The sequence below is a fragment of the Saimiri boliviensis genome, chromosome 8, assembly GCF_048565385.1.
Source record: "Saimiri boliviensis isolate mSaiBol1 chromosome 8, mSaiBol1.pri, whole genome shotgun sequence".
Classification (NCBI taxonomy): domain Eukaryota; kingdom Metazoa; phylum Chordata; class Mammalia; order Primates; family Cebidae; genus Saimiri; species Saimiri boliviensis.
Genome location: NC_133456.1, coordinates 6,980,153 through 7,006,858, shown reverse-complemented (window position 1 = coordinate 7,006,858; position 26,706 = coordinate 6,980,153). Strand labels below are relative to the sequence as shown.

Sequence of the window (26,706 nt, the reverse complement as noted above, 5' to 3'; positions counted from 1 at the left end):
ATGTCCCATTTGGGTGTCCCTCTTATGTGTAGTGACCATTAATGATTGTTGTCTGTAAGTGACGGTTTTCGTGCTTCTAATATTTTGAGGGTCTTCCAAAACTTCTCTTCTAGTTCTTTATGACAATTTCGTAGAACAACAGTTTGAAAAAAAAAAATTACATATTTTTTCTATGATTCTTAAGCTTCTCCAAGATAATTCCTAGACTCTATAAATTTCAATTCTTGATATGAAATTGGAGTGGCACTAACTGGTGATGAACCTAATAAATATGAAATATTTTTACCAAATATGGAGGCAGAGTCCTGAAGTTTCGGCTAAAAAATATGTAGCAATACAGACGCAACAGTTTTAAGACATTACAAATTCATTCTTCTGGGTGGAAATTGGACCAGTTTCTCCAGGGGATTGATTGTCCCTGAATTCGACGATGAAGAGAGGTCCCTGTGTAAGAAACCTCTGCCTTTTAAAAATTCTTCTTTACTTCTACAAAAATGTCTGAGAGATCCAATTTTATGATAATAACATAGCAGAATTATCCAAAGCCATTTACAAATATATGTTCAATAGTCATACTGTTGAACAAAATAGTCCATTTTTTTCTAGCTGCATTTTTTCTTCATGAAGGTTCTGTCTATAGGAGCTAAACATCAGTTATTCACTGCAGGATGAATTTAATCAGTATAGGTTTAATCAACGGAGAGTGGGCCTTAAATGTTTAAAGTCAAAAATACTCCTCTGGGAATTCCAAACATGGCTGTTTACGTGGATTAACGTGTCCAGACACTGGTACCATTTCCCTTCATTTTCTGCTGCGTCCACACAACTTTGGAACTTGCCAAAGACAGTTTCTTAAAGGTTTCCTAGGTGCTCTGTCTTTCCTGACACCATATTAGTTAATATCAGCCTGAGAATTCTGAGTAGGCATAAGCATTTTTCACAAAACCATAGTTAAAGCAAACCACATCTCTAATCCTGTTTGGAACAGTAATTGATGCATTCAGCGCCGCACAGTATGGCAAAATGATCCCTGTTTAATAGCCCGGCCGCATGTTTTGTTTCCTGTTAGGAATAGCTTAACTTGCCTCCTTGAACAAACACAGCAGGGTTCAAGATCTGTTGTTCTATGCCTGCTGTGATATTCTGTGCTGCTTAACTTATATGAGGACTCAGGAGTGCATAAATTAGCTTCTTAAATGGAGGTCGATTTTTGGTCTTACTTTCAGGATGGAACTGTTTTATTAATTTCTCCCCCTGAGTGCAAATGGCATCCTGAATGTCTTTGCATTTTTTTTTGTTTCTTTGTTTATGTTATATTTTTGAGGAATAAATGGAAGTATTCATTTATCTAGAGTATTTTCTCTTTCTTTCTTTCTTTCTTTTCTTTCTCTCTCTCTCTCTTTCTCTCTCTCTCTCTCTCTCTCTCTCTCTCTCTCTCTCTCTCTCTCATTCGTTAGGTACAAATTTGTACAAGTAGAATTTGGCCTAGCTCTTATCTCAGGGTAATCAGATTTCAGCAATTGTGAGGCATCATTTATCATTCTTTGCCTCATTTAACTTCTCTACTTCGAACAGTTGAATTAACTGTCATTGAAAATAGAAAATTGAAAGTTTGCAAAGCTTCTGTTTTTGTAGAACTGCAGGTCTAGTGATTTTAGTGTTTCATTACAGTTATATAACCAGTGAAATTGATGCAAATGAAGTGAAAAACTGAGAAATGGTAACTATTTACATTTGGTTCTGGTTTATGACTCATTTGCTTTTACCTGTACTTTGCTTTGCATGTAAACTATTATGTCATGTTTTGAAAACACTATTTTTCTCCTTATTTACTATTTTATAGTAACATATAAGGTACTTTTTATATGCATTCCCAAGCTGGGACTGTTAAGATTGATATACTCACAGTCTGAGAAATGATAGCAGCACCATGGGCTACAGCTTAAATTACTGGATCTATTTTGTGCATAAGTCCGTGGAGCTAGAAACCAGACCAAGTCTAGTCACTTCAGCTTTTTCCATAGCCAGTGTGAGTGGCTGTGCAGAAACCTGAGTGATGGTGTATTGCCCAACCCTAACAATGGTTGTATAACCAAGTACTTTGTTCTCTGCCATAGTTCTGTATGAGTATGTCTGTGGCAGCCCAGAATGGCTGCTCTGCTGCTGAGGAAGGAGGTGAACCTTGCAAGTGTACCCATGCGAGCCTTGGCTGAACCTTTTTCCATAGCCCTGTCCAACTTTGCACTTGAGACCATAAATAAATGAATGCAAGACCCTCAGATTCAAAGTGCATGGCTTCCTAATGACAGCATAGCCAGCAGGGCAGCACATAGGCACTCTAGCTGAAGCCCAGTGTGGGTTCCTGGGGGACCACGGAGCTCTTTTTGGAAGCAGAATGCTATTTGCATTTCTTTTCTTTTTTCTTTATTTCTGAGATGGAGTTTCACTATTGTTGCCCAGGCTAGAGTGCAATGGCATGATCTCCACTCACTGCAACCTCTGCCTCCCAGGTTCAAGTGATTCCCTTGCCCCAGCCTCCCAAGTAACTGGGATTACAGGTACCCACCACCCTACCCAGCTAATTCTTGTATTTTTAGTAGAGACAGAGTTTCACCATATTGGACAGACTGGTCTTGAACTCCTGATCTCAGGTAATCCACCTGCCTCGGCCTCCCAAAGTGCTGGGATTATAGGTATGAGCCACCATGCCTGGCCTGCTATTTGCATTTCTTATTGAAAAGAAATAATCTGTTAATATCAAACAACCCCATAGTGTGTGTCTACTGGTGTGTAATGGGGAAAATCAGGGTTTACTCCATTTTCATATTTATTTGAACATTTGAAGTGTTTATGTATTATTTTTATGCTTTATGTACGATTTTTCCTGATTATTCAGAAAAAAAAACAAAGTAAAAACAAAAGATTCTGTTTTATTATGAACTTTTTAAAAAGTTTTTTTAGCTTTTACACTGTTATGCATGAAAGTTGATTAAAAGCCTTCAAGAAAACAATACCATCACATACCAATAACTTTCATACTTTCAGGCTTTGACTCAATAACCCTCTTTTGCAGAATCTAGCCTAAATTGGTCAGTGACTTGCAATTTTACTTAGAATGAGGAAGAGAAGAGCCAAAATACCTAAAATGAGAAAGTGGTTGAAAAAGTCACTGAACTTCCAAAAGATAGAATATTAAGAAGCCATAAACAAAACGATGATTTAAAAGGAGCTTTAATAATGTAAGAAAATACATTATTTTAAAATCAGAGTGTAACATTTTATGCACATTAGGCTCCTGTTGTATGTATGTGTGTGTGTGTGTGTGTGTGTGTGTGTGTGTGTGTGTACAAATAGATATACAAAACTGTATTGGAAAGAAATGCATAGACATGTTTAATAGTGGCTATTTCCGAGTGGCAGGAGAACAAATCTTTATTTTGTTTTCTTCATACATTTTTGCATATTTTAAATTCTGTATGAGCATACATTATTTTTCTTAAGTTAATGATTGTATTTATAATAATGAACTAATTAGACTACTCATAAATGCACTAAATAGACTAACAAGAGTTAACCTAACAATTGTCTGCTGAGCCCAACTCTCACAAGAAATGAACAGATGAAAAAATGGGAAACTCAAACTCTGTAAAAATACACATCCATACACACATGCATTGACTTTTGGTACAAACAGTGATCAGAAGGACAATGGTTTGTAAACAGTGGGTTGTTTTACATGGGACACGTCTAAAAGTACCTTCGTTTAACAGTAATTTTTTTTCTATGAAAGGCAATCTACCAATCTTTAGCCAAAGGCCCAGTCCATATCGGATGCTTAGAGCAACATTGATCTGAGCATGGGAAACCCACAAAAAATGGCAGGTGTGTGGTGAAACTGTGAAGGTCACCCACCCCGCATGAGCCTCAATTGGTAGCTGTTGCCTGTCCTCCTTACACCTCTGGTTGAGGGAAGGGCTACCTCGGCTTCAAAGTGGAAAAAATGAAGCAGGGTGAGAATGGCATCTGCCCAATTTGCTATTTGGAGAATGTTGTGGTGAGTTGAGTAACCTCTGGGATTGTACTTACCACTGCAGAAGGGACGCGTTCCACTCTTACAGGTGAGGCAAAAGAGCCTATGGCTCTTACGACTATTTTGAGTCAGCTGGACATGGAGCGGAGGCCCCACCTGCCAGTTCTCACTGGTAATCTTGGGCCCAGGATACCACCGTCCTGAGCTTTGGTTTTTCTTGTCTTAAGAGGGTACAGACACGTCCCCTACAGAATTTTCCTGAGGGTACAGGAGCAGCACCTGCTTAGGGCCCATCCACACCAAGTGTTCAATGAGAGGTAGCATTGGCCATGGCAGGGACAGTAATATTACTAAGAATGCTAGCAGCCTTATACCTTGTTTAAGGCAGACACATTTGATAAGGTAAAAGCAGAAATGGTTTCTTTTAAAAATAGACAAAAAGAACTTGGTGTTTATTAAGTTGAAAACCAAAAATTGATTTTTACAGTTCTTAACATCTCAGTGCTTTCTAGTTTTAGACTTAATTTTTAGTGTCTTAGAAATCCTCATTTATTTAAATATGTGAATGCTTTCTATTTATTTAAATCAAGCACAGTTATAAAATGTGACTCTTTTAAGGTGCTAAAACTATACAAACTCTACTTACAACATTGCCACAATTAAACTGCCTTTTCTTTTGAATGTTAAGGAAACATCTGAATAAAAACAATGAAATTTTAAAAGTTGTTTTCCTCTCAGTTGTTCTTACATCCCCAGAGATATACAAATGCCCTTCTTCCTTCTATATACAAAGGGAAGGCAGAGATGGAGGAAAGTTATTTCATAAAGCCCTTTGAATTGGGACACCATGGTATTCATGTCAGCATCCCAATATTTAGCCTGGGTGGCCTTGAAGGGGATATCACAGGACACTCAATGTTCTGTTTCCTTGCTGGATGCAATTATGTAGGTCATTTTTATTGACACAAAGATAATCTTAAACTCAAAGAGTTGGATTTTCATTTTAGGGGTCTCTTCTGTATTTCCTGGTAGATTTAGAACACCTGTATCCATCGCTGTACACACTGGATGTTTCCTGAAATGAACGATGTATGAATCTACACTTTATGGCTAAGGCCTTGGAAGAGGCTAGCTGAAGAACTAGTTAAAGGACAGCCGCCAGTATGTTCATGAAATAAAGAATTAAACAACCCGGGAAATAAACATATTTTATTTTCTGATTGCATTAGAGAGAGATAACACAAGAACACCATTTTAATACTGGGGCAAATTAGATTCAAGATAATTGAGTGACTAATTTGAGAAACAAATCTATGTAAAATATAAGAAATCAAGTCTATATTAAATCAATGTCAAATCATCATCAGTGATTTTAATCTGACTTTGTTGGTTCTCATAGAAAGGGATTTCCTGTGTGGAAGATACACTACGTTAACATGATGAGTTACTCAAGAGGAAACACGCATACCATACGTGCATACACGTAGCTTTTCTTTACCTTTTTGGCAAAATTTTTTTGATACAAGACAAATCTAATTTTCTGATAAAATTCCTACCTCTATTGTTTGTACACATTAAAACTGAAAAATTAATTATTTTAATGAAGCAAACTGCCTTTCGGTTTATCTTAGTAAATTGAGTCCCATATTTAACCACCTGGTCATGTTCAGCTGCCTGATGCTTTTTCCAGTCATGTTATCTACTGGTCAGATCTGCAATAAAGGGATATATATCCATTACGAACCTAAATGTAGCCTACTTCCATGGGAACTGAAGGAAAGGCTCTGGATGCACTGCCAGAGGTCTCATGCCAAAGGATTCAACTGAAATGACCCTCTGGGGTAAACTGGAGCAGTTGTGCAATCCTGTACATCAGTGCTACCAAGAAGTTCAAAAACAAAAAGTTAGATGTTTATCCCTTCAAATTAACTAGAAGGATTTTGGAAAACCCAACCAAGTTTCATGAGGTAGAAAAATGTCAAGCAAAGACTAATGCCATGGTATGGATTTTCTTTTTCCAGAAATGACTCACGAAATTGAACCACTTGCTGAATCATGAGCCCTGTGTGCTTGGATGGGACCCATCCATATTTGCCCAGGCCTGGAATACATTAGATGATTTACAGGCTGGGTACTTCTGAAGCATCTGTCCCTTCTTCCCAGACTCCCTTCCCCAGACAACTTCCTTTCCAACGTGCATTCTTCCAAATCTCCTTTAATATTTATAATCATAATTAATTATAATTAGTCACTCCCCCACCCCCACCAACTTCTTTCATATTATTTAAGTGGTAAGACCAAGATATTCTATCACAGGGTGAAAAAGACATGTCTTCCTATTTTGATTATGCAGTTCAGGAGACAGATGAAATTCAAATCTTTGGATTTCAAAAAGGCATGTGGATTTCTCTGGCCTAGCCTGAAATGGTCTTTATGAGATTAATTACACTAGTCAGATGTCCCAGGCACTGTGCTAGGCGCTTTATGTCTATAATTCCACTTAATGCTTCCAAGACCTCTAAGGACTTTTCCTATTTGAAGGATGATTTGCTTGGTTGCAACCTCGTTCACTGAGTTTTAAACTCCTGAAGGCCAAATGTGGCATTTGTCTTTGTGCCCTAAAACAGGAGACTGAGGGTGGAGTGGTTACTACACAGGCTCTGGCATCAGGTAGACCAAGACTCAGATCTCTACTCTGCCGCCTTCTGTACCTGGAGCAAGTATTTTGCCTTTTTAACCCCTTCATCTGTAAAATATGCATATGCATAGGCACTTTGCAAGCATTGTCAGGGTTAAATTTCAGGCTATGTAGATGCAAAACATTCACAGCAGTGTTTGGTAACAAGTGACAAATGATATTTGGCAATGGATATGGAAAGGTAGGCACGTGGATGGGTAGCTGGAAGGGAGGATGGAAGGCTAGATCAATAAAAATGACTCAGCAAGTTTGAGTAACCTTCTCCAGCAGGTTAATGCAGGTCTGTTGGCTCCTGTAGCTCTTTTTGTCTTCGTGCTGCTAAGCACGTTGCAGTGTTCAACAAAGCTGTTGCTTTTTTAAAGCCCTTTTCTTTTATCACTGTGACATCAGCTGGACATTGTGTACTAGCTTCTCAGCACTTCCTTACAGTGTCAGTCCAACCAACTGATACAGGCACAGTGCATGAAGATACTCAGTGACAGTGACGGAGCCATGAGCAAGGAGAGGCTGTACAATGTGAAAGAGGGAGCACTAGCCTCAGAGTCTTGCCTGAATTCTGGTACTAATTTTCTGTGCCTCCTCTCCTCCCTGGTCCTCATTTATGAAATAAATTAAAGGATACTGTTGGAATAAATTCATTTAAGGACCATTTGCTGAGCATGTCTTGTGTACCAGGCTCTGTGCTAAATGGCATGAATGAAAACAGGAATCATTCCCAGCTTCTGCCCTTGGAACTCACAGGCTCTACACAGTTCCCAGCTTTCTTCCATCCGCAGTGTTCAGTGACTGCTCCATTAATAGTTTGCACAAATTTTGGTCCTAGATGGTATCTTTGGTTGTAGAATAAATATGATTATCTTTGTAGTGAAGTTTAAGAACATCTGGTTCTCATTTCCACTTAGTTAGGGAAGGTTTTATGGAGGAAGCAGCATTTCAGGGGGTCTTTAAACAAGGAGAAGGTTTTGTCCCAGGGCCCTGAAACTCTGACAGTTGCCTGTGTTTTCAGGCATCTATTTGGAGGTGTCTAAACCACGTTTGTAAAAATATGAACATTTGGCCACCATGGGGGAGTCAATTATGTGTCATGACTCATCATAAATATTGACCAAAATCCAGTGCCTTGTGATAATTTGCATTGTCCTTAGTCCTGGGCATTCTTGAAGTAAGCGGGTTATACCCAAATAAACAAAGCGGTTTCCAAGACAGCTTTCAGATATGTTAATCAGTGATATTCTCTTGACCATGGCTTTATGTATATATATATATGTTCCTGGTCAAAGGCAGTATCCTCCCGCTCTCCATCTGTTTAATCATAAAACATATTCCCTGATGAATGACATATCCTAGAATCACTGGGAGAAAAGGACAGAATATAAAAATTTTCCTGCATAATAATTTTATGAGAAGAGGACTGTTTTTAGATTCTCATGTGTATGTTCCAAGATTGTCCAGCATTATATTCACAAAGTTCTCTTCAAGTTGTGAAGAAAGAGAGCAAACCAATTCAACAATTTAGCTCATACAACATGCAGTTAAAGTTCAAAGAGGGAAATCTGTTTACTTTTGTATTTAAACAAGTTAAAATACAGCGAAATCTCATGGAAGAATACGGAATCTCCAGAGCTCAAATGCGAGTAATAATGATTCAGTAAGAAAAGGGAAAACGTTTTGGCTAAAAGCAAAATATCTTTTATAGTGCATCCTCAAGGATTTAGTGACCACACTTTACCAAGACAATCAAGTGAAAAGCAAGAGGACATGTTTAAACTTAAAAGCTTTACTTATTTCCTATTCTTGTTTCTTATTCTTATTGTAAAGTCTCTCAATTAAAACTGCTCACAATCAGCAGGCCTCAAGATGATCACTAACAGTAGTAGAAATCTAAGGAATGTGAGAGTAAAATCCACGCCAGAGTCAGATGATGTTCACATTAGCCAAATGGGCAGTGTTGATGCAATAGGATTTCCTTGCCCCACGTTTCAGTGGATTTTCACCTGTGTTCTTCCTCCAGAGGGTGTCTGTGTCTCCAGCAGGAGTGTGTCTCCAGAGAAGACACCCTCCTGCACATGCCCAGCACAGTCGTACTAGTTTCCCTGACATGTCTGCCTGGTATTGAGGATAAGAGATGTTGTGATGATGGACGGGGTGGGAGATTTGGGGGTGGTGCGAGTGGGTGGCCATTGAAAAGTTAGGTACAGAGGACTTCTTTGGTCGGTGGAGGAGGGAAGGGTGCGGAAGTTTTGTCTGGGAAAGGTATCTAAATTGCCACACAGTCTGCTTACATCCCCTTTTCCAGATTTCCGTTTTCCTGCTGTTTGCCCTGGTGCGAGCTCATTGTACAGAGAGTTGTTCTGATGGCTTTCTATTGCCTTCCTCTCTCCTTGCCATGGAGTGTGCACGCTGCAGGACATGGGTGACGTCTCTTTCCACTCTCACCCCATTAACCCTATTACGTGCTACCCAGAGAATGGCCCTTTAGAATTCCCAAGTCACTGGTAAACTTAAGTTCATGGGGAGAGGTGAAGGTGCCAAGGAGTTTGCGTCTCTTTTGTTCAAACCGTATTTGAGAAAGTGGTTGCAAAAGAACCTATCCTTTGCTGTACTTCCCTGTCACATTCTCAGATCTGCGTATCTTAAAGAACCAATGTTTCTCTTTTCAAAATGTCTCTTCTCATTTGCAGATGTGCACAGCTGTGTTTTTCTACCTTTTCATACTACTCCTTTTCTGTGAAGGCAAATGTTATTATCAGACCTAATTGTTGATAAGCCTGTCTTTGCTTCAGTTGGGTAGGTAACTAAATGGCATCAACTGGCATTTAAATTTTATATATACACACACACATATATGGAGAGATATATATATATCCCTCCACCTCCTGGGATCAAGCAATTCTCCTGCCTCAGCCTCCTGAGTAGCTGGGATTACAGGAGTGCCCCACCATGCCCAGCTAATTTTTGTAGTTTCACTAGAGATGGGGTTTCACCATGTTGGCCAAGCTGGTCTCAAACTTGCAACCTCAGGTGATCTGCCCACCTTGGTCTCCCAAAGTGCTGGGATTGCAGGCGTGAGTCACCGAGCCTGGCCCCTAAATACATTTTTATTGGTAAGGCCCATACTCTGGAAACAGCTTTTTGTCGTCCAGGACCTTGTGCCTGCAATTTACCCTAACTGCACCAGATGGTGGCAGTGTCTTTTCATAGAGCACAGGTTGGTGTTGAAAGGAAGACAGCAGAAATACAGCTGTGTACTCACAAGTTGTATACACACATATAAAATATTTATGTATTATAGTATTATACATTTACATTATTTACTAACATAGTGATAGGCTGATCAATGTTAATAATAAAGCAAAACACAAAAGTAAGAGGAGCACAATATAGAAGAAATATGATAATTGATGAGAGTTAGTAGATTAGCTTTTGTTCTTGACTTGGAGCCAGTCCTCTATCTGAGTCGAGTTCGCCATTTGTGCACAACCTTCCCTTTGAGCCCAAGCCTCCAGAGCTGAGCAGATCTGGCACGAGGCTCTGCTGAAAACCACCTGGCAACCCTCAAATGGGCTGCCAAGAGTGCTGCCCTTGGCTTGCTCAGATGCCTTCCAGATCCAGCTTGTCTCCTTTCTCTGCAGCTTGGCATTCACCCCCAGGAGCTTCCAGCTGCAGGAGAAATAGAGGTCTCTGCCACCAGGCCTGGCAAACTTCCTCTGAATGGAGATATGAATAAGGCAACCCAAACAGATGTCCTTTAAAGGTGAGGGCTGCCCAGGAAGCAAGCACATAGCCACAATCGCTCCCCACCACGGAGAGCCACTGGGGAAGCAGCCAAACTTCTACTCATTGTGAACGCTCGACATAAAATCCTAATGACAATAGTCATTTGTACCAACACCAAGGGTGGTCATTACCATCTAGTGTTTGGGTACTCTGCAGGTGCCTAAATTTTTTCCCTCCTGGGAAAGACACGCCACCATCCATCTTGGGAGTGTTGGTACCCTTTTCCCTTTGGCCCTTCTGGCCTCAGAAATTTCCCCTTCATGTGAATTGTACATGGTGCTTGGGACCACCTCAGTGGGTATCTAGAGCTGCCTAGGTCATTTATGGCCCAAATTATTACTTCTAAGAGTCATAAATCCATTTCATGCCCATTGGAGCTAAAAGAAAAAACTTACTGGCCCAAGCAACTCAATTATGGAAAAGTGCATTGGTGGAATTGATCTCGGGAAGGAAGGCATCCAGGGATTTGTACCCTCCCAGTCTTTACCTGTTTTATTTCTTCCCTCCATCTTTCCCTCTCTCCATCATATGCACACACACACACACACACACACACACATTCTTCTCTTCTCTGTGGGTTTATTTTATTTTTTTCAGTTTCATAGTTTCTCTGTGGCAAGGGGCCATGGCTGTCAAGCTTACATTCTTATAGCCATCCACAAAGGAGAGTAGGGAGTCTTTCCCATTTGCTCCAGGTTGGAAAAAGAAAAAAATCTCAGGTAACCTAGCCTGAACTCTGTGCCTAATTAATAAACCAATCTGTGCAGCCCAGGCAGAGTATGTGCATATACACTTGTGTGCATGAAGTGCTCTGGTTAGCACAGCCTGGGTTGGATGTCCATCCCCACCCTCAGGATGGGAGAGCTTAACTGCTAAGAAACCTTGTGGTTGGAGGGGGTGAAGAGGACTTTCCTAAAGGAAGGGGGTGATACCTGCAGAAGAATGAAAAGAAAGGTGCCAGACAATGTAAAAGATGTCTACCCCTGCATTGTTCCATTTACCAGTATACTTAAGTATAAAGCAATGGAATGAACTCGCTCTGCAGCAGACTACTTCTCCTGCTTTTGCTAGACTGGCTTTCAGGAAGCATTCTGAATCTGTCTTATAAACCTGACAGATATTGGTAAACACCAGGCATTTTCACTTTAGTTCATGCCAGACCTGGAGAAGAGAGTCTCTCTGCTCACCGAATGAAAGCCAGCATGCCATCCTCCTCGGCCAGTTCCCTTCCTCTGCCACGTTAGCTTTTCTTTCTCCCTGAGTGGACTTGAGGCTCCTTGGGGATAAGACCCATGCCTTACTCCTAGTTGTCTTCCCAGCACATGGCACATAGCTGATGCTCTAGGAGTGTTTATTAAGGAAATCAATGAGTAGTTGACTAGGTCAGCGGCAAAATGGATGGACCCCAAGTCTTGTGCTGTTATGCTCTCTGGGGTCACACCCTAGGGCTGGCCATGTTGCCAACTGGTGCCATCAGTGAGAAACTAATAAAGCATTAAGAAATAGGCCTGGCATGGCTGCATGGACCTTGCACATGAGTTCAAATGCATATTCATAGGAGCCTACATACATGATTAACTTGGGAAGCTGACAGGAAGCAGTCAATCTGTTGAGCAAGTTTGTGTTTTATAAACCAGATGTTCAGTATTATTATTCATCATTTCCTTTGATACCAGAATGGTCCCCATTATGTAGCATGGGAAATGAAGGATATGGAATAATATACACTTATTATACAACAGAGCACCACAGCCACAGATTTCAGAGGCCTGCTCAAAGCCTGGGCAAGTGTAATTGCACGGCAGTTCATTTTAAGATTCCCACTTGGACTGAAGTTAATGGGGTTTTGCCCAGATGGACCATGATGACCCCCGTCGCCTGCTCCTACCCCTTGGAAAATGAATGTTGACTCTACGTCTGCGTTTTTCTTGGAAGCCACATGTATGAATCATAAGCAGCACCCTTGCCTCAGTAGCAGCTACAGGTTGGGGGGCCACAGAAAAGCAGGGACCCCTAGCGTGTTGGGGGACAGAGAGTTTCTGGCCGTAGAAGTGATTCTGCTTGGTGGTCTGGAAAAAACAAAACAGAACTTGCCATTGACTGCTATTTCCTATGGCAAGAGTACAGAATGTCTTTCAATCATAAAGTGCTTACAGTGCAAATGAACTTGCAAATTGATGTGCCTTCTCCGTGAAGTAGTTAAGATTCACAGAGTCCAGACCTGTGGGGACTGGGAATGATGGAGCTGGTAGGTGCAGAAGAGAGTCTTAATTTTGTGCAAATGGTATTTCTGTGTTCCTGCCAGCCCTTGTTGCCATAATGATGAACTGGTATACGTGGGAAAGCCTACGGGTTAGTGTTCTGGCCGAGCCAGTTCAAATTTGGGCCAGAACTGCCCCTAGGAGAGGTACGTGAGATCATAGGCCCACATGTGAACAGTTGCCAGACTGAACTCACTGCATTTCCTTTGTTTACCTGGGGCTGGTTACAAATGAATGGTTTCAGTACAAATGCAATATTATGGGTTTCTTTTTTAAAGTAATAATGCAGTAATTACATTTGGAATTAGCTCCTGAGTGAAGTTGATACTATATTCTGGCTTAACATTTTGAAGTTAGTTTCTCATGATCTTGTGTTTGTGCCAGAACAATTACTAGTGATTTATAACTGATTTTTACTGGTTGCAGGAAAAAGGCTTCATATCTCATTATTGTCAATGGTATGTTTTGATTTCATCCATGATACATGTTGGCATTGCTTGAAATTTGATTTGAGTTGCAAAGTGGAAGTTGTCCAGGGTTATGGATCACCTCAAATCAGTTTTCTTTATAGCATTAATGATTAATCAAGGAGTCCCAATATGGAAAGACTTTTAATTCTAAGAGAACTGTTTACCATGGGCTGGTTCTGCCTTTGAAAATGGCCTTGCAGGTTTCCAGTGGTCACCGTAGTATGCTTTGAGTATTTTAAGCAAGATGTTAGAACCACGTTTCCAAAAAACTGTTATATACAGCATATACCGGCTGACTTGGCTCTTGGCAACACTGACTGTCAGCATCATCTCATAGTTAATATTTTTTGATTATTATATTGATGAATTAAATTTGTTTACATATTCTTATATCCAAATTAAGATGCGCAAAATAATCAGTTAGATGATTACCATATATATTATTGGTTGTGATTCTCTAGAGATAGCCTATAGAGGTAGAGATAGGCTATACAGATAGGGTGGGGAGGAATTTAAGGAATTGGGTTACACAATTGTGGGGCTGGCAAGTCTGAAATCTATAAGGCAGGCAGGCTGGAAAGTCTAGCAAGAGTTGATGTTGCAGTCTTGCGTTTGAAAGCAGTCTACAGACAGAATTCCTTCTTTTGAGGGAGGGGGACCTGTCTTTTCCCTGAAGCCCTTCAATGGATTGGATGAGACCCACTCACATTATGGAGGATAATCTGCTTTACTCAGAGTCTACTGATTACACTGTTAGTCATATCTAAAAAAACACCTTCCCAGCAACATCTAGACTGGTAGTTGCTCAGACAGCTAAGCATGATGGCCTAGCCAAATTGACACATAAAATTAACCATGTCACCGTGAGTTCCCAGTCCTAGATAGACCAGGAGATTCTTGCCTCATTTTACTTGACGTGGAAGACTATAGGGCTATCTTGATATTCATGTAAAACTAATAAAAACATGGCCCCTCCACCCCTGTTGGGAGTTTTTTCCCAACACCTGCCAGCTTCTCTTCAGCTGTCATAATTATTGATGGAAGTGAAGTGGAAAGGATTGCCTTCTACCAAAGCTTCTTGCATTTTAATATACATACTAATCATTAAAATGATTATTCACATTCAGATGGTCTGGAATGGGGCCTGAGACTAACAAGGACTTGGGTGCTGCAGATGCTACTGTCCTATGTACTACATTATAAGTAGTGACACCCCACAGCTCTAATAATCTATTAGAAGAACAAGGCAAAAGATACACTAAATTTAATGACTTTTACTCAAGAGACCAGCCAGTCAATGGGGGCTTCAAACACTTAGATTTTAGGATCTTCTCTTTATAATGCCTCTTCCCAAGTAGACTGAGGGAGCAACACCTGATTATTCTGTGGAACTAAAGTTATGGAAGAGAAGTGTCCAAACATCAGAAGACAACCGTAGATTGAAGGTAGTGGATTCTAGTTCACAGATTACTTTACTTGGGACTTGCACAGGCTGTGAAGGCAGAAGGACTTGCCTGGTCAATTTTGGTGCCTATCAGCAGTGTCTCCAGCCTTCATCTCATTTTGGGCTCTGCTACTTACTAGCTGTGTAACCTTGAAGGCAGAAAAAAGAAACTGGCATCCTTTGAGCATTATCATATGCCAGGTACCATGCTGGGCATTTTTCTATTTTATCTTCATGGCAGCACTGCTGGGAAATAGTGGGCATTATTTCATATGAGTAAGTGGAGACTTCACCAGTGCAGTTAGGAAAGATTCAAAGCTGAGATTTAGAATCAGATTTGTATTGGGCCAAAGCCTACCTACCATGTTCCAAGACCCTATTTCCCTATTTGTTTGGGACAGAGTAGGGGCTCCTGCCTGTCTCCTCACACTATGTGAGAAGCAGGTGCAATGATGTGTCTCCATGTGTGTGTAACCTAATTCAGAGGTTTACAGAGGTGGATCACATTCTGTATTCCAAGAGCCATTCTTATAAGAGAAATGATTACCTTCTTCCTGATGATTTTAGAAGTCAAATGATAAAGTTTTTTTTTTTAATTTTGTTTTTGTTTAATTTATTTTCCATCTGGAACTGGCATTCAGAGACCCAGAGAGGTAAAAGGGCCTCAACTGGTTACCTTGGGGGAAATAAATGCTTCAGATTCTGTCATTTTTAGCAGGGGCAACTCTCCAGACCCCTTATGTGCATGCTTTCTGAGAAACACTCTTAAGAAACATAAATGTCTGGGAGGTAAAACAGTAAAATAAACCTGTGCTAATAAAATAAAATGAGTCAGGAAGATCCAAACAAGGTTCTATTTGCACCAAAGTGGCTGAAAGCAGAGAACAGGTCAGCTGGAGTGACTACGGACAACTGATTTTGTTTCCCCAGCAGGGAGCTGGGACTGCCCTCTGCAAATCCAGGGGTAGAGTCATTGTGCTCCCTTCTCTGCTAAGGGCTTGGGCAGGCACTGGTCCATCTCAACAGCCCCTGTTCTGGAAAGGACATGGTTGTCAAGGGGGGTGGCCTCCAGAACTGTGGCTTCCAGATCGTTCTCTGGTAACTGGCTTTTCTCTCCCATCCAGCTGACTGATGATCAGGGCCTCGTCCTGATGACCACTGTAGCCATGCCTGTGTTTAGTAAGCAGAACGAAACCGTGAGTACAGTGGCTGCACTTCCAGCTTGATGCTAGGAGGTGGTTTTCTAAGATGCCCTCTGACTCCAGCTCTGGTGACTTTTGTTTTTTAAGCATAGGATGTATGTCATTTTTCCTTAGTGTTTGATCTTGCTGTTAGAATCACCAAATCAAAAACAGATGAGAGGAACCCAAGCTGGCATCATTTTAGAGTTTGCAGCACCTTTCCAAAATTTAGGTATTAGAGGACCGGAGGAGGAAAAGCCCCAGAGACCATCCCTGATGATGGTGCACTGACCACTCCCATTTATAGTTACCAGCCTTTTCTTAGTTTCCTAGGGCTGTTGGGAATGAAGTGCCAAAAATTTCTATCTTAAAAAAATAGAAATTTCTCCTCTGACAATTCTAGAGCCTGGAAGGCTGAAATCAAGATGTCGGCAGGGCCATGCTCCCTCCGAAGGTTCTAGGGAAGAATTTATCTTTTCCTCTCTCAGCTTCTCGGAGCCCCAGGCATTCCTTGGCTTGTGGCAGTGTGACTCCAATCTCCGCCTCTGTTTTCACTTGGCCTGTTCTGCTTCTGTGTCTCTCTGTGTCTTTCTCTCTTATAAGGAGGCCAGTCATGGGATTTAGGGTCCACCCAAAAACCAGGGTGATTTTATCTCAAGATCCTTAACAATTACATCTACAAAGACGTTATTTCCAAGAGGCATTACATTCTGAGGTTCTCGGTTGCAAAGAACTTGGGGGGGGGACACTTTTCAACCCACTACAAGCCTTAATGCCTTTCTGACATTAGACAATTTTAGCAAATCTCAGTGGCCACCCGCCTTGGAAACTGATGCTCTGGAGGCCTATTCCTTTACCTTGGTCCTCGGTTGGTAAAAGTGTTAGGGTTATTACATCTTTCTCTGGCTATTTAGTCTCTCTGTCCTGGGCACCAGATGGCAGTGTAAATTGAGAAAGCAGTTAACATGCTGTCTTTCCTGTAAAAAGCTTTCATAAGAGAAACTGGTGAATGTTTAGAGCCCTTAGCTGTAGAAACTATTTTGTTTCTTCAAATCAATGTTTAATTTTCAGGAGAGAGGAGGGAGGCTATTATAGTGTCTTGCTGAGTGTGCGTTGGGAACTGTAGTAGTTAATGGTTGGCCTGAGAAACTCTTACTTTACCCAGTAACATTTTGGGTGGAGGGTGGGAGATAGAAGAGACTGTGCTTGGAGATCTGGGTTAATCCTCAATCCTCAATCTTTATCATTTGGGGAAGACACCAGGCAGTGATCCACAATATGTGACTTCTCATGAGATTCTATTTCTGTTGCCAAGTTAAGTTACTGTTATTATAATCCAATGTTTATTTTCAACAGAGATCGAAGGGCATTCTCCTGGGAGTGGTTGGCACAGATGTCCCAGTGAAAGAACTTCTGAAGACCATCCCCAAATACAAGGTAACGCATGACCTAATTACTGAAGTCAGAGCCACAGAGACACCCAGAGCCTTGTTTTCACAAAATTCAGGCTTCAAGCTCTGCTTCCCTTTGGAGTGACGTGTTTGCTCACCACTATTACAACCTGTTAGCTTGTCTTTGTACCATCTGCACAGTTATTTAAAAGGTTTCTTTTATTATTATTTACAATGATTTGCTGTTTTCCTTATTTACCTCCTCTCAGTTTAAAGAATCAATGTGATATTGTAAGTTTTGATATGATCATCAAATTTTTCTGATACACACAGGACATTGACATGACTGGTTTGCCTTTTAAAAAGATAGTCCACAGTATTCTTAGCATCCCCCGATCCAGAAAACTGTCCTATTTCCTAGTAGGGACTCTTTGGAAAAACACATCAAAAAGTGGGAGGGGGATGCCCTTGAGCACAACCCAGATACACAGCACTGCCCAAGAGTGCTCTGTGCCCTGAGTGTAGGCATGAGCATGTGCATACTGGAGGCATCAGAGAGCAGCCCCCACCAGGTCTGGTTGCTTCACTGGACAAAGGGCTCCGCTGGCTGCACAGGGGCAAACACCACATCCACCCACTCCTTTCCAGCACCAAGCAGACTGGCTAGCTGGTCTCCATTTCTGGCCCACTCGGATTAATGAGTCCCCATTTGGAGGGAGGCCGAGAATCAGGGATTATTGACTGCCAGGGGCTTCTTTCTTAGCACCACCCTCCCTGATGTGCTGGGGCCTGATTTCCCACAGCTGTGAGGTGCCCCTGGGATTTCCTTGGCATCAGGTAGAGGCAGGCAGGTTCCTGGCTCCATCATTGATGAGGTGGGTGTGGACAAGTCCCTCAAATCCCTCATTCCCCATCTGTCAAATGGTGACCACGAGCTTTATCCACCGGGCCTTTTATAATCCGGGTTAAGTTTCTAGAGGCATGATAGGACACTTTATTGATCCAAACCCACATAATCAGTGTTGGAAACTGTAGTTCATAAGAAACTGAAAGTCAAGGGTGGAGATGAGGGAAGACTTTGAGGCCCCTAAAGATAGTAGACCTTACTTTTGTTGAAATCGCCAGACCTGGGTGTCCAGAACTGCTGGCTCACGGTTTCAGGAAAGGCATCCCACCTGTAGAGACTGTTTCCAAACAGTTCTTAAGCCTCTTACTTCACAGGAGATTTAGAAACCCAAGCACAGGGCCACCACTTGATATGTGTCCAATAAATCAAGAAAGGAGGAACGTGGCAGGGAACCAGTAACCATGACCCTTTGTGTCAGTTTCTCCAAGCTTCCTCTACCAGGCAAGATGCAAAGCTCTTTATGGCATTATCTCGCTTACTAAGGAGGCATTATAGTCACCCCCATTTTATAGTAAAAGAAACGGAGGCATGGAAAGCTTAAATGTCTTGCCAAATCTCCACCTTGCAAGCAGGAGAGCCATGATTTTAACCTCTGTAACCCCAATGCTACCAAAAACAATAAGAGCAATGACAATCCTAATAGTAACAGTTAAAATAAAATCATAATAACGAAAATATACTAAAACACTTATTGAACTTCTTACTGTGTGCTTAGTGTCGTCTAAGGTACTTCATATGCATTATTCCTATTGATTTCTAACTACACGCCCATGAAGTGGGGACCTTTTGGCCTCATTTTTACTTAAGGAGGCTTGAAATAACTTTCTCAACATTGTTCTGCTAGTAACAGATGAAGGAAACAAAGCATATCAAGGGAATAGAGGAAGAAGTTTAGCTATAGAAAATTAACCAGCAGGGCTTGAAATGTAGGCATGTGCGTTTTGTGCTTTTCCAAGGGTCAGGTTGGGAACCAGAGACGCAGATATGGCATATGTTAACCAAAGGCATCCTTCCCTCTGGTTCCCATACAGAACCTTGTGAAAGGTGTGCATGTCAGCCAGGGACAGCCATGGCCGAATGGGCCTCTCTCATCCAGGAGAGGAGAGCTCCAGGGAACAGAGTTCAGGTCACACCTTGCCCTCCTGATTAACACCTTGTAAAGATGAGTCAGCTCTTGGCTCTTGGGGTTTTTCCAGAAGATAGAATTCTTTCTTTCTCCCTTAGCTTCATAGATTTTCCCACAAGCAATCAGGCTTCCTGTAATTTTTATTAAGAATTCCAGACACCCCAGCAATAATTTCCAGACACCATGACCTCTGTTAACATAATGAGCCATTTTATAATTGGGTTCACTTCATTAGCCCAGTCTCTCCAGTTGGAAGGGAAGTGCCTCCTTTCCCCAGGCTGTTGGACCATGCGGCTCCTGGCCTCCAGGAGAACACGCCTCGGGTCCAGGGCTCCTTTGGCAAGCCCAAGTGCTGGAAGGCCTTTTGTTCGATCTGTTCTCCATTACTCCAAGGGACTGCGCATTGCAACGGACAGGATGTATTTTGGATGAAACAAAATGAGTGATTTCATCAGTGTATTGATTTGTGGCCAAAAACTAATGTTGGACTTTGTCATATGATAAGTTTTTAATTATTTGAGAGGCTCATGCACAGAAGGTATTAGGTTTTGAGATGCGGTCAGAGCTGCTCTTCTTAGGTGTACATTAGGATATAGCTATATGCCACCAACCAACATATAAAACATTCTGCTGTTATTTTCTCAGAATGCTTACCTGGAAAGGATTTTAACCAGACAGTTTCTGAGTATCAGGAAGACTTTCTCAGGTACAGGCTTGAGAAGGACTGGCTGTGCATCTGCTGAAGCAAATCAGCTTCTCCTTCTCAGCTCATTTTTAATAGTATTGACTTTAGTTGGGATTTTCAGTAGGAGCTAGGTAATATTTGAGTAAAATGATACCTGTCTTAAATACACAAACTGTGAACACCTACCTTATGTCCCACCTCGTGCTAGGGACTGGAGGAGTCAGTTAAGTGAGGTGGCTCCTTTCCTGCAAAGAGTTCATCCTGATGGAGGAGGTACTGCCTCCACTTCTTTCTTCTTCTTCTTCTTTTTTTTTTTTTTTTTTTTTTTTTTTAGACAAGATCTGGCCTCTATTACCCAGACTGGAGTACCAGGGTGCGATCTTGGCTCACTGTAACCTCTGCCTTCCAGGTTCAAGTGGTTCTCCTGCCTCAGCCTCTAGAGTATCTGGGATTACAGACACCCACCATCATGCCTGGCTAATTTTTGTATATTTAGTAGAAATGGGGTTTCACCATGTTAGCCAGGCTGATCTTAAACTCCTGACCTCAAGTGATCCTCCCGCCTCAGCCTCCCAAAGTGCTGAGATTATAGGCATGAGCCACCATGACTGGCCACCTCCAGTTCTTTCCAGGACAAATCAGAGGAAGGAAAGAGAACTACCTAGGGTTGACAGGCAGAAAAGTGAGTGTAGCTTTTTTTTTCTTTTTTCTTTTTTTTTTTTTTTGAGATGGAATCTTACTCTGTTACTCAGGCTGGAATGCAGTGGTGAATTCTCGGTTCTCCGCAACCTCTGCCTCCTGGGTTTAAGCGATTCTCCTACCTTAGCCTCCCAAGTAGCTGGGATTACAGACATGTGCCACCATGCCTGGCTAATTTTTGTAATTTTAGTAGAGGCAGAGTTTCACCATGTTGATCAGGCTAGTCTTGAACTCCTAACCTCAGGTGAGCCGCCTTGGCCTCTCAAAGTGTTGGGATTATAGGCATGAGCCACTGTGCCTGGCCAAATGTAGCATTTTCAGGTGCTACGGTAAACATCGTGATGATGGGATAGAAAGGACAAAGCAAAAGTGCAAGTCAGAAGAGCCTTTTTACAGGAGATGATCTGAGGCTGAGCTTATAGCACGGCTGAGGATTAGCCACTGGGAGAGGGGAGGTGGGATGCTGTGAGTGGCTGGCATGTGTGAGTAAAGATCTGGCTGGGAGAGAAGACTGCAGGGGAGTCGTTGCTCTCGTGCGCCCTGAATGGCAGTGAGTGAGGAGAGATAGGACTGGGTACCCAGATGAGGACCGGACCCCAGGGAGACCTGATGGGCAGGCCTGTGGATCTGTCTTCCACATGAAAGGGGTTGTTAGTGGCTGTTACAAAGGAAAGCAACATGGTCAGTTACCTTTGACCTGGATCAACCTGGTGGATGATTTCGTTGGGATCAAGCTCTGAGGCAGGAAGAAAGTCAGGACCATTGTGGAAATCTATTGAGTTAATATAGCAGTGGTATGGTTGGGTAGCAGGGTTGAGTTGGCGCAAACCTGGAAAAAAAACATTAGGAGAATTTTATGCTACTGATGCTATAGTTTCTAACTGGGGAGGCTGTGTGGGTCGTGGTGCTGCCTACTGAGAGAGAGGAGGAGGAGGAAGAGCAGCTTCAGAGGAACTGCACTGTGACTGGGTGTGAGGTGCCAGAGGGATGGCCAAGAAGAGATGACCACTGCCCTTTTGGATACTTGGATTGCCACTGAAGGGAGAGACGAAGGCCAGAGCAGGGATCTAAAGAGCAACAGCAGAGAGGTGGTCGCTGCAACTTATTGAGGGAGAGGACAGCTAAGACAGACAAGGGCTACTGGGGACAGAATCTCAGGGAAAATGAGTACTTGAGGAATGAGTGAAGGACAAAGATCCTATGAAGAGGAGGAGTATGGGACCTGGAAACTGAGGGAATAGTGTGGAGGAAGCAATGAACTAACAAAAGCAGGAAGATTCGGGGGAGGAAATCCTATAGGGTCTGGCAGTGAAGAGACCACTGCAACCGTAGAGAAAGAATTTCCATGGCGTGTTTGGTGGTGGAGGGAGGGCAAAGGCAGACTGCAGTGGGGTGAGGCGTGCAGGGGCAATAAGGAAATGGAGATGGCAGTCAGATCATGAAGGCCGGACATCGGGACGGGGAGATGAGCTCGGCATCTGCCTTCTGGGGGACGAGGCGGAGAGTTTAGCTATAATCAAGGCAGGACATCGGGACGGGGAGGTGAGCTCGGCGTCTGCCTTCTGGGGGACGAGGCGGAGAGTTTAGCTATAATCAAGGCAGGACATCGGGCCGGGGATGAGGCAGAGAGTTTAGCTAAGCTGTGTAGAGTCTACACTAAATGCAGTTTCTTTTATTGTTTCCCTACTTCCATCTTTTTCTCTTTCTTCTTTCCCTACCCATCTTCTCTCCATCCCAGCCACCCCGCCATATATTTTTAACTACATGGTAGGACCTTTTCCCTCATGGAATTTACATTCTGTGAGGGGATGCAGACATGAAATAATCAAAAGTCTTGATTACTTATGCTCAGCCTCACCAAGGATCGATTATTATAATTTTGATAAGTACTATAAAAGAAAACTACAGCCTTGATAGGAGCCCTGCCTTCTTTTGAGCATTGCTTCTCACAAGCACAAGAAGAACCCAAGTAATGTACATTAAGAAGGTGCTGAGCACATGAGCTGACTATAAAATATTATTTGTTTTGTTTAGTATTGAGTTCTAATTCCCAATCAAGTACTACTTTTGCCTTTAATGGAAAAAGCCAAACTCTCAGAGTTATTTTTCTTTTTGACCCTCTAGTCCATCTTAAACTGAAACATAATAATGGTAATTAATGCAGTGTTGACGGTATCTGACATTTTTCCAAGAGACAAGATGAAAGAGACGATATACATCTCAAAGGATAAGAAATCTCTGGTTTATCTTTCACAACATAATGAAATATACTTTTATCATTAGATTCAAGTAGAATCTTATTAAGACTTGCTGTGCAAGGTAACTCCAAGAGAAGACGTCTGTTGCCCTTGACTACCACCTGCATATTTGCTTTATGTAATGCAACGGAAACTTTTAATTGCCAGTGTTAAATTCTCTGAAGTTAATTTCACATCACCTTGACGTTAAGCTAACAAGCAGACAGGGTCATTCCTGGTTTGTAAACTCTGTTGTCTGGATCATTTAATAGTATCATATTCAAGAATGTGAGTGGCAGAGAATTGAAAGAAAATTAACAGTGGGGCTCAGAACTGTGAAGTAACTCCTCAGGAAAAAAAAAAAAAAAAAAACAGAGGATTTCTTTTTTCTTCTCCCCTTTCACTGCTCTGGCAAAACTGGGTTACATTTTCTTTCTTCAGAGAGACAGATCAGTATGGGTTTTATGCCAGAGGCCGTTTTAATACATGAATGATTTGTAGGTAAATTTATTGTAGCCAATGGGTGCAGTCAACTGTGTAATAGAAATATTGTCAAAAAGCCGGGATTATTATTTAAATAAGTGCAGTGTTAAATTTGATTACATACTTTTTAAAGCTAATAAAACATTTCATTGCTCACAAACTATTTCCCATAGTCCCATTTAGTCAGAAAACATAAATTAAGTGAGGCTCTGCATAGAAAATTACCCGGGCTTTGTGTTGATGGAAGCATGTGTGGAAAAGCTAGGCAGCCACATAATTCGAAGACGAAAGGATATGAAAAGGGTTGCCAGGCTCCTGTGTAGGCTGGGGCAGGGGTGGAGGAATACTTTATCTTTGAAGAAATATGGAAAATGACAGCCTGGGGGAGAGCCAATTTGAGATGGCCCCTGTGAGCGTGGAATTATAGGATGTCTAGGAGTGAGGCAGCGTGGGGACCCCTCTTTCCTTATTATAGGCAGAGAGAAGACACCTCCATTGATAAAGTTCTGTGCACTTGAACATAGGGTCTTTCCAGAAACGTCAGCCATTTCTTATTTAAAAAAAAAAAAAAAGTAATTGTTTTTGTTTTAATTAAATCAAAATAAAGCCCTTGGATGCCAATGTGGGGATGTGACATTTTGAATTGTGCTATTTGTTGAGCTTATCCTGTGACAGGTCTTCATTTCCACCAAATGTCAGGGATCAGTGCCTTGCATTCATTTTAATGAAATATTGTGCTGATAAGGGTTATGAATGCCAAGTTTAAGCTGTAAATTACTAAATGCCGAGCCGCTTTATGCTTTGTGAATTTCACCAGGGAGCACACTAATGAAGGTTTCTTTCTTGCGTCCTCTTACAGCTAGGGATTCACGGTTATGCCTTTGCAATCACAAATAATGGATATATCCTGACGCATCCAGAACTCAGGCCGCTGGTAAGAGAAATCATGTATTTCTGCATTTCTTCTTTTATCATTTTAAAAGATTTCCTTCAATTCAACAATGATGACACTTTGCTGCAGTTTTCACTTTTAAAAAGCTGTTCAATTCTTAGCATTGTAAAGATTGTTAAGGCGTTTGTAACTGGTATTTTGACACCTAATGTTGGATAAATATATTTACCATCATGCTTTTGTATATAAAGCCATATATGTCTATATGCATTTACTTCTTTAGCTGTCTCACATCTGCCAACATATGGAAAATCTTTTCAACTCTAGACAGCATGAAACCTATCATAACAGGTCCCTGTACATAATATGTGGACACTCATACTCCAGCTCTAGACCCACTTACTCCAACTCTTATTTGACGCAACAAATTAGAACAGAGATCCCTGAAAATTTATTACAATGGGATCTGCCCCCACATTACACTGCTTAAGCCCAGTGCCTCATGCATAGAAGCCATTCTACAGCTTTTTTGTTAAATCGAAGCTGCTGAGATTTTTCTCTATTTCCTGCCTATGTCATTGCTTGGTGAACTGATGTGTAAGCCACTTTCTTTCTCTCAACATTGTTTTTACTCTCTCTGAAGTGAGTGGGGTTAGGACAAATCCAAAACAGCCCATGGTAGCATCAACCCACATCCCTGGGCAAGGCTGCCCGGAGCACTGTGTTGAGGAGGATCCTGAGCTGGCAGCCAGGCTTCTCAGATCGGTCCCTGATCCACCGACAGGTGCCTCCTGTGGGCTCTAGAGAGGCATTGGCCATGAGGGTGCCATGCGTTTGCCACCCCCGGACTAGTTGCAGTGTGTTGAGAAAAGTACATCCCTTTGGGTTTGTGTGTGTTTATCTAATTTTTAAAAAGATATAGAAGTATAAAGAGTAATGCAGTGAACACTGTTTTTTTAATATTAAGAAAGTGTAGATCATTTTCATTAGCAATCAGTAAACACACACGTACCTATGTGTGCACACACAAATGCACACATGCCCATCCATGCCTCCCGTCTTTTCCCATTCATCAGAATGAGAAAGTAGCGGCAGTGCCTGCTATGCAAATGTTTGTTGGCAAAGCATTGCGGGGACCAGTTCACTTCTCGCTTGCATCATTGTTTAGAAACAGTTCATGTGAGAGCTCCATCATCATCCAGCTTTGCTCTAATCGCTCTGGTATTAATGGAATCATGACCACATCATGTGGATGCCATATGCATGCTTTAAGATGGGACTTATGGTAATACTCAATTTCAACAATCTTTTTATCAGAAAAAAACAAAATTAACTAGATGGCTAATTCCAAATGTAAGTCAGAAGTAATGAAAAGTCTGATTGAAAAAGCTGCTGTCTTTTTAAAGACATTTAAGTCTAAAGACATATGGAAGTCTAAAACAATCTTAACACATTACCCATTCCCAGGTTGCCCAGTTGACATCATTGTTGGAAGGAGGAGAAGTTACAAGCTTGTGTGACTGAATGTGGGCTCCTGGTGTGTATTTATTCCAAATTGGAAAGGAACAGAGTCAATAAAATAATCAAACCTGAATCTCCTACCAGTTAATGGATTAATTTCCTATTTATCATTTCCTATCATTTAAAGGAAAAACGAAATAGAATCAGATGTCAGAAGTTACCAAGGTAGCATCCTTCTCTCTGTGTCAATGAAAATTTGCCACACAGTCAACTCACAGTGTGAACTGGTCCCCACAGTGCTTTGCCAACAAACATTTGCCTAGCAGTTTTTATATCTCCTGGCCATGAAGCAAATGGTGTGTCTGTAAATAGTCCATCTAATGTACTCTCCAGAGCTTCGGCCCCTGAAAGGGCGGCTGAAAGGCTCTTGGAAAAGCAGACCAACCCCATCAATGCTGTTCATCTCCTAAGAGTACAGATGCTTGTAAACACATGCCACTGCTGTTCTGTTGACGCACCAAAAGTGGTCCTGGTTGCTAGAGTCAAAAGTGGTGGTGGTTGCTAGGATTTCGGCCACGCCACACGTGGCATAGCCCAAACAAATGCCCCATATTCTCTTTGTGAGAACCCAAACAGCATGAACCATGTTGCAGTTGATCCATGACAAGAACATAAGGAATGATCAGACCCGTTGGTCATCTGTTCCATTCATATGTCTCTGACCCTAAGGCCATCAGATACTTAGAAGTAGTTTAGGGTGATACCAACCATTAAGCATTACATGAATTAACCCATCTGAATGTGGTCAATAAGTGTACGTTGACTCTCACTTGAGTTCTGTGTTTTCTTTCTGAGCAAAAGACACAGCAAAGTCGGAGGGACTCAACTCCTATTCCTGCTACATCTGCACTGTGTGACTTTGGGCAAGTGACACAGGCTCTCTGAGCTGCACTTCTCTCTTATA

The 26,706-nt window shown here is 41.8% G+C and overlaps 1 protein-coding gene across 9 annotated transcripts in view; it reads left to right on the top strand.

Moving 5' to 3' along the window:
* The window catches only part of CACNA2D3 (calcium voltage-gated channel auxiliary subunit alpha2delta 3), a 935,925-nt gene that overhangs the window by 663,671 nt on the left and 245,548 nt on the right, over window positions 1–26,706 (top strand). For 8 of the 9 annotated variants that reach the window (XR_012518702.1, XR_012518703.1, XM_039477586.2 and 5 more), the window contains 3 exons: window positions 15,805–15,876; window positions 17,218–17,298; window positions 24,249–24,323. Coding sequence is in view for 7 of the 9 variants with exons in the window: in XM_039477586.2 (XP_039333520.1) it covers window positions 15,805–15,876; window positions 17,218–17,298; window positions 24,249–24,323 (228 nt within the window). In the remaining 2 variants the exon portion in view is untranslated. The remainder of the gene's footprint in view (window positions 1–15,804; window positions 15,877–17,217; window positions 17,299–24,248; window positions 24,324–26,706) is intronic. The other variant, XM_074403647.1, reaches the window with a different exon arrangement.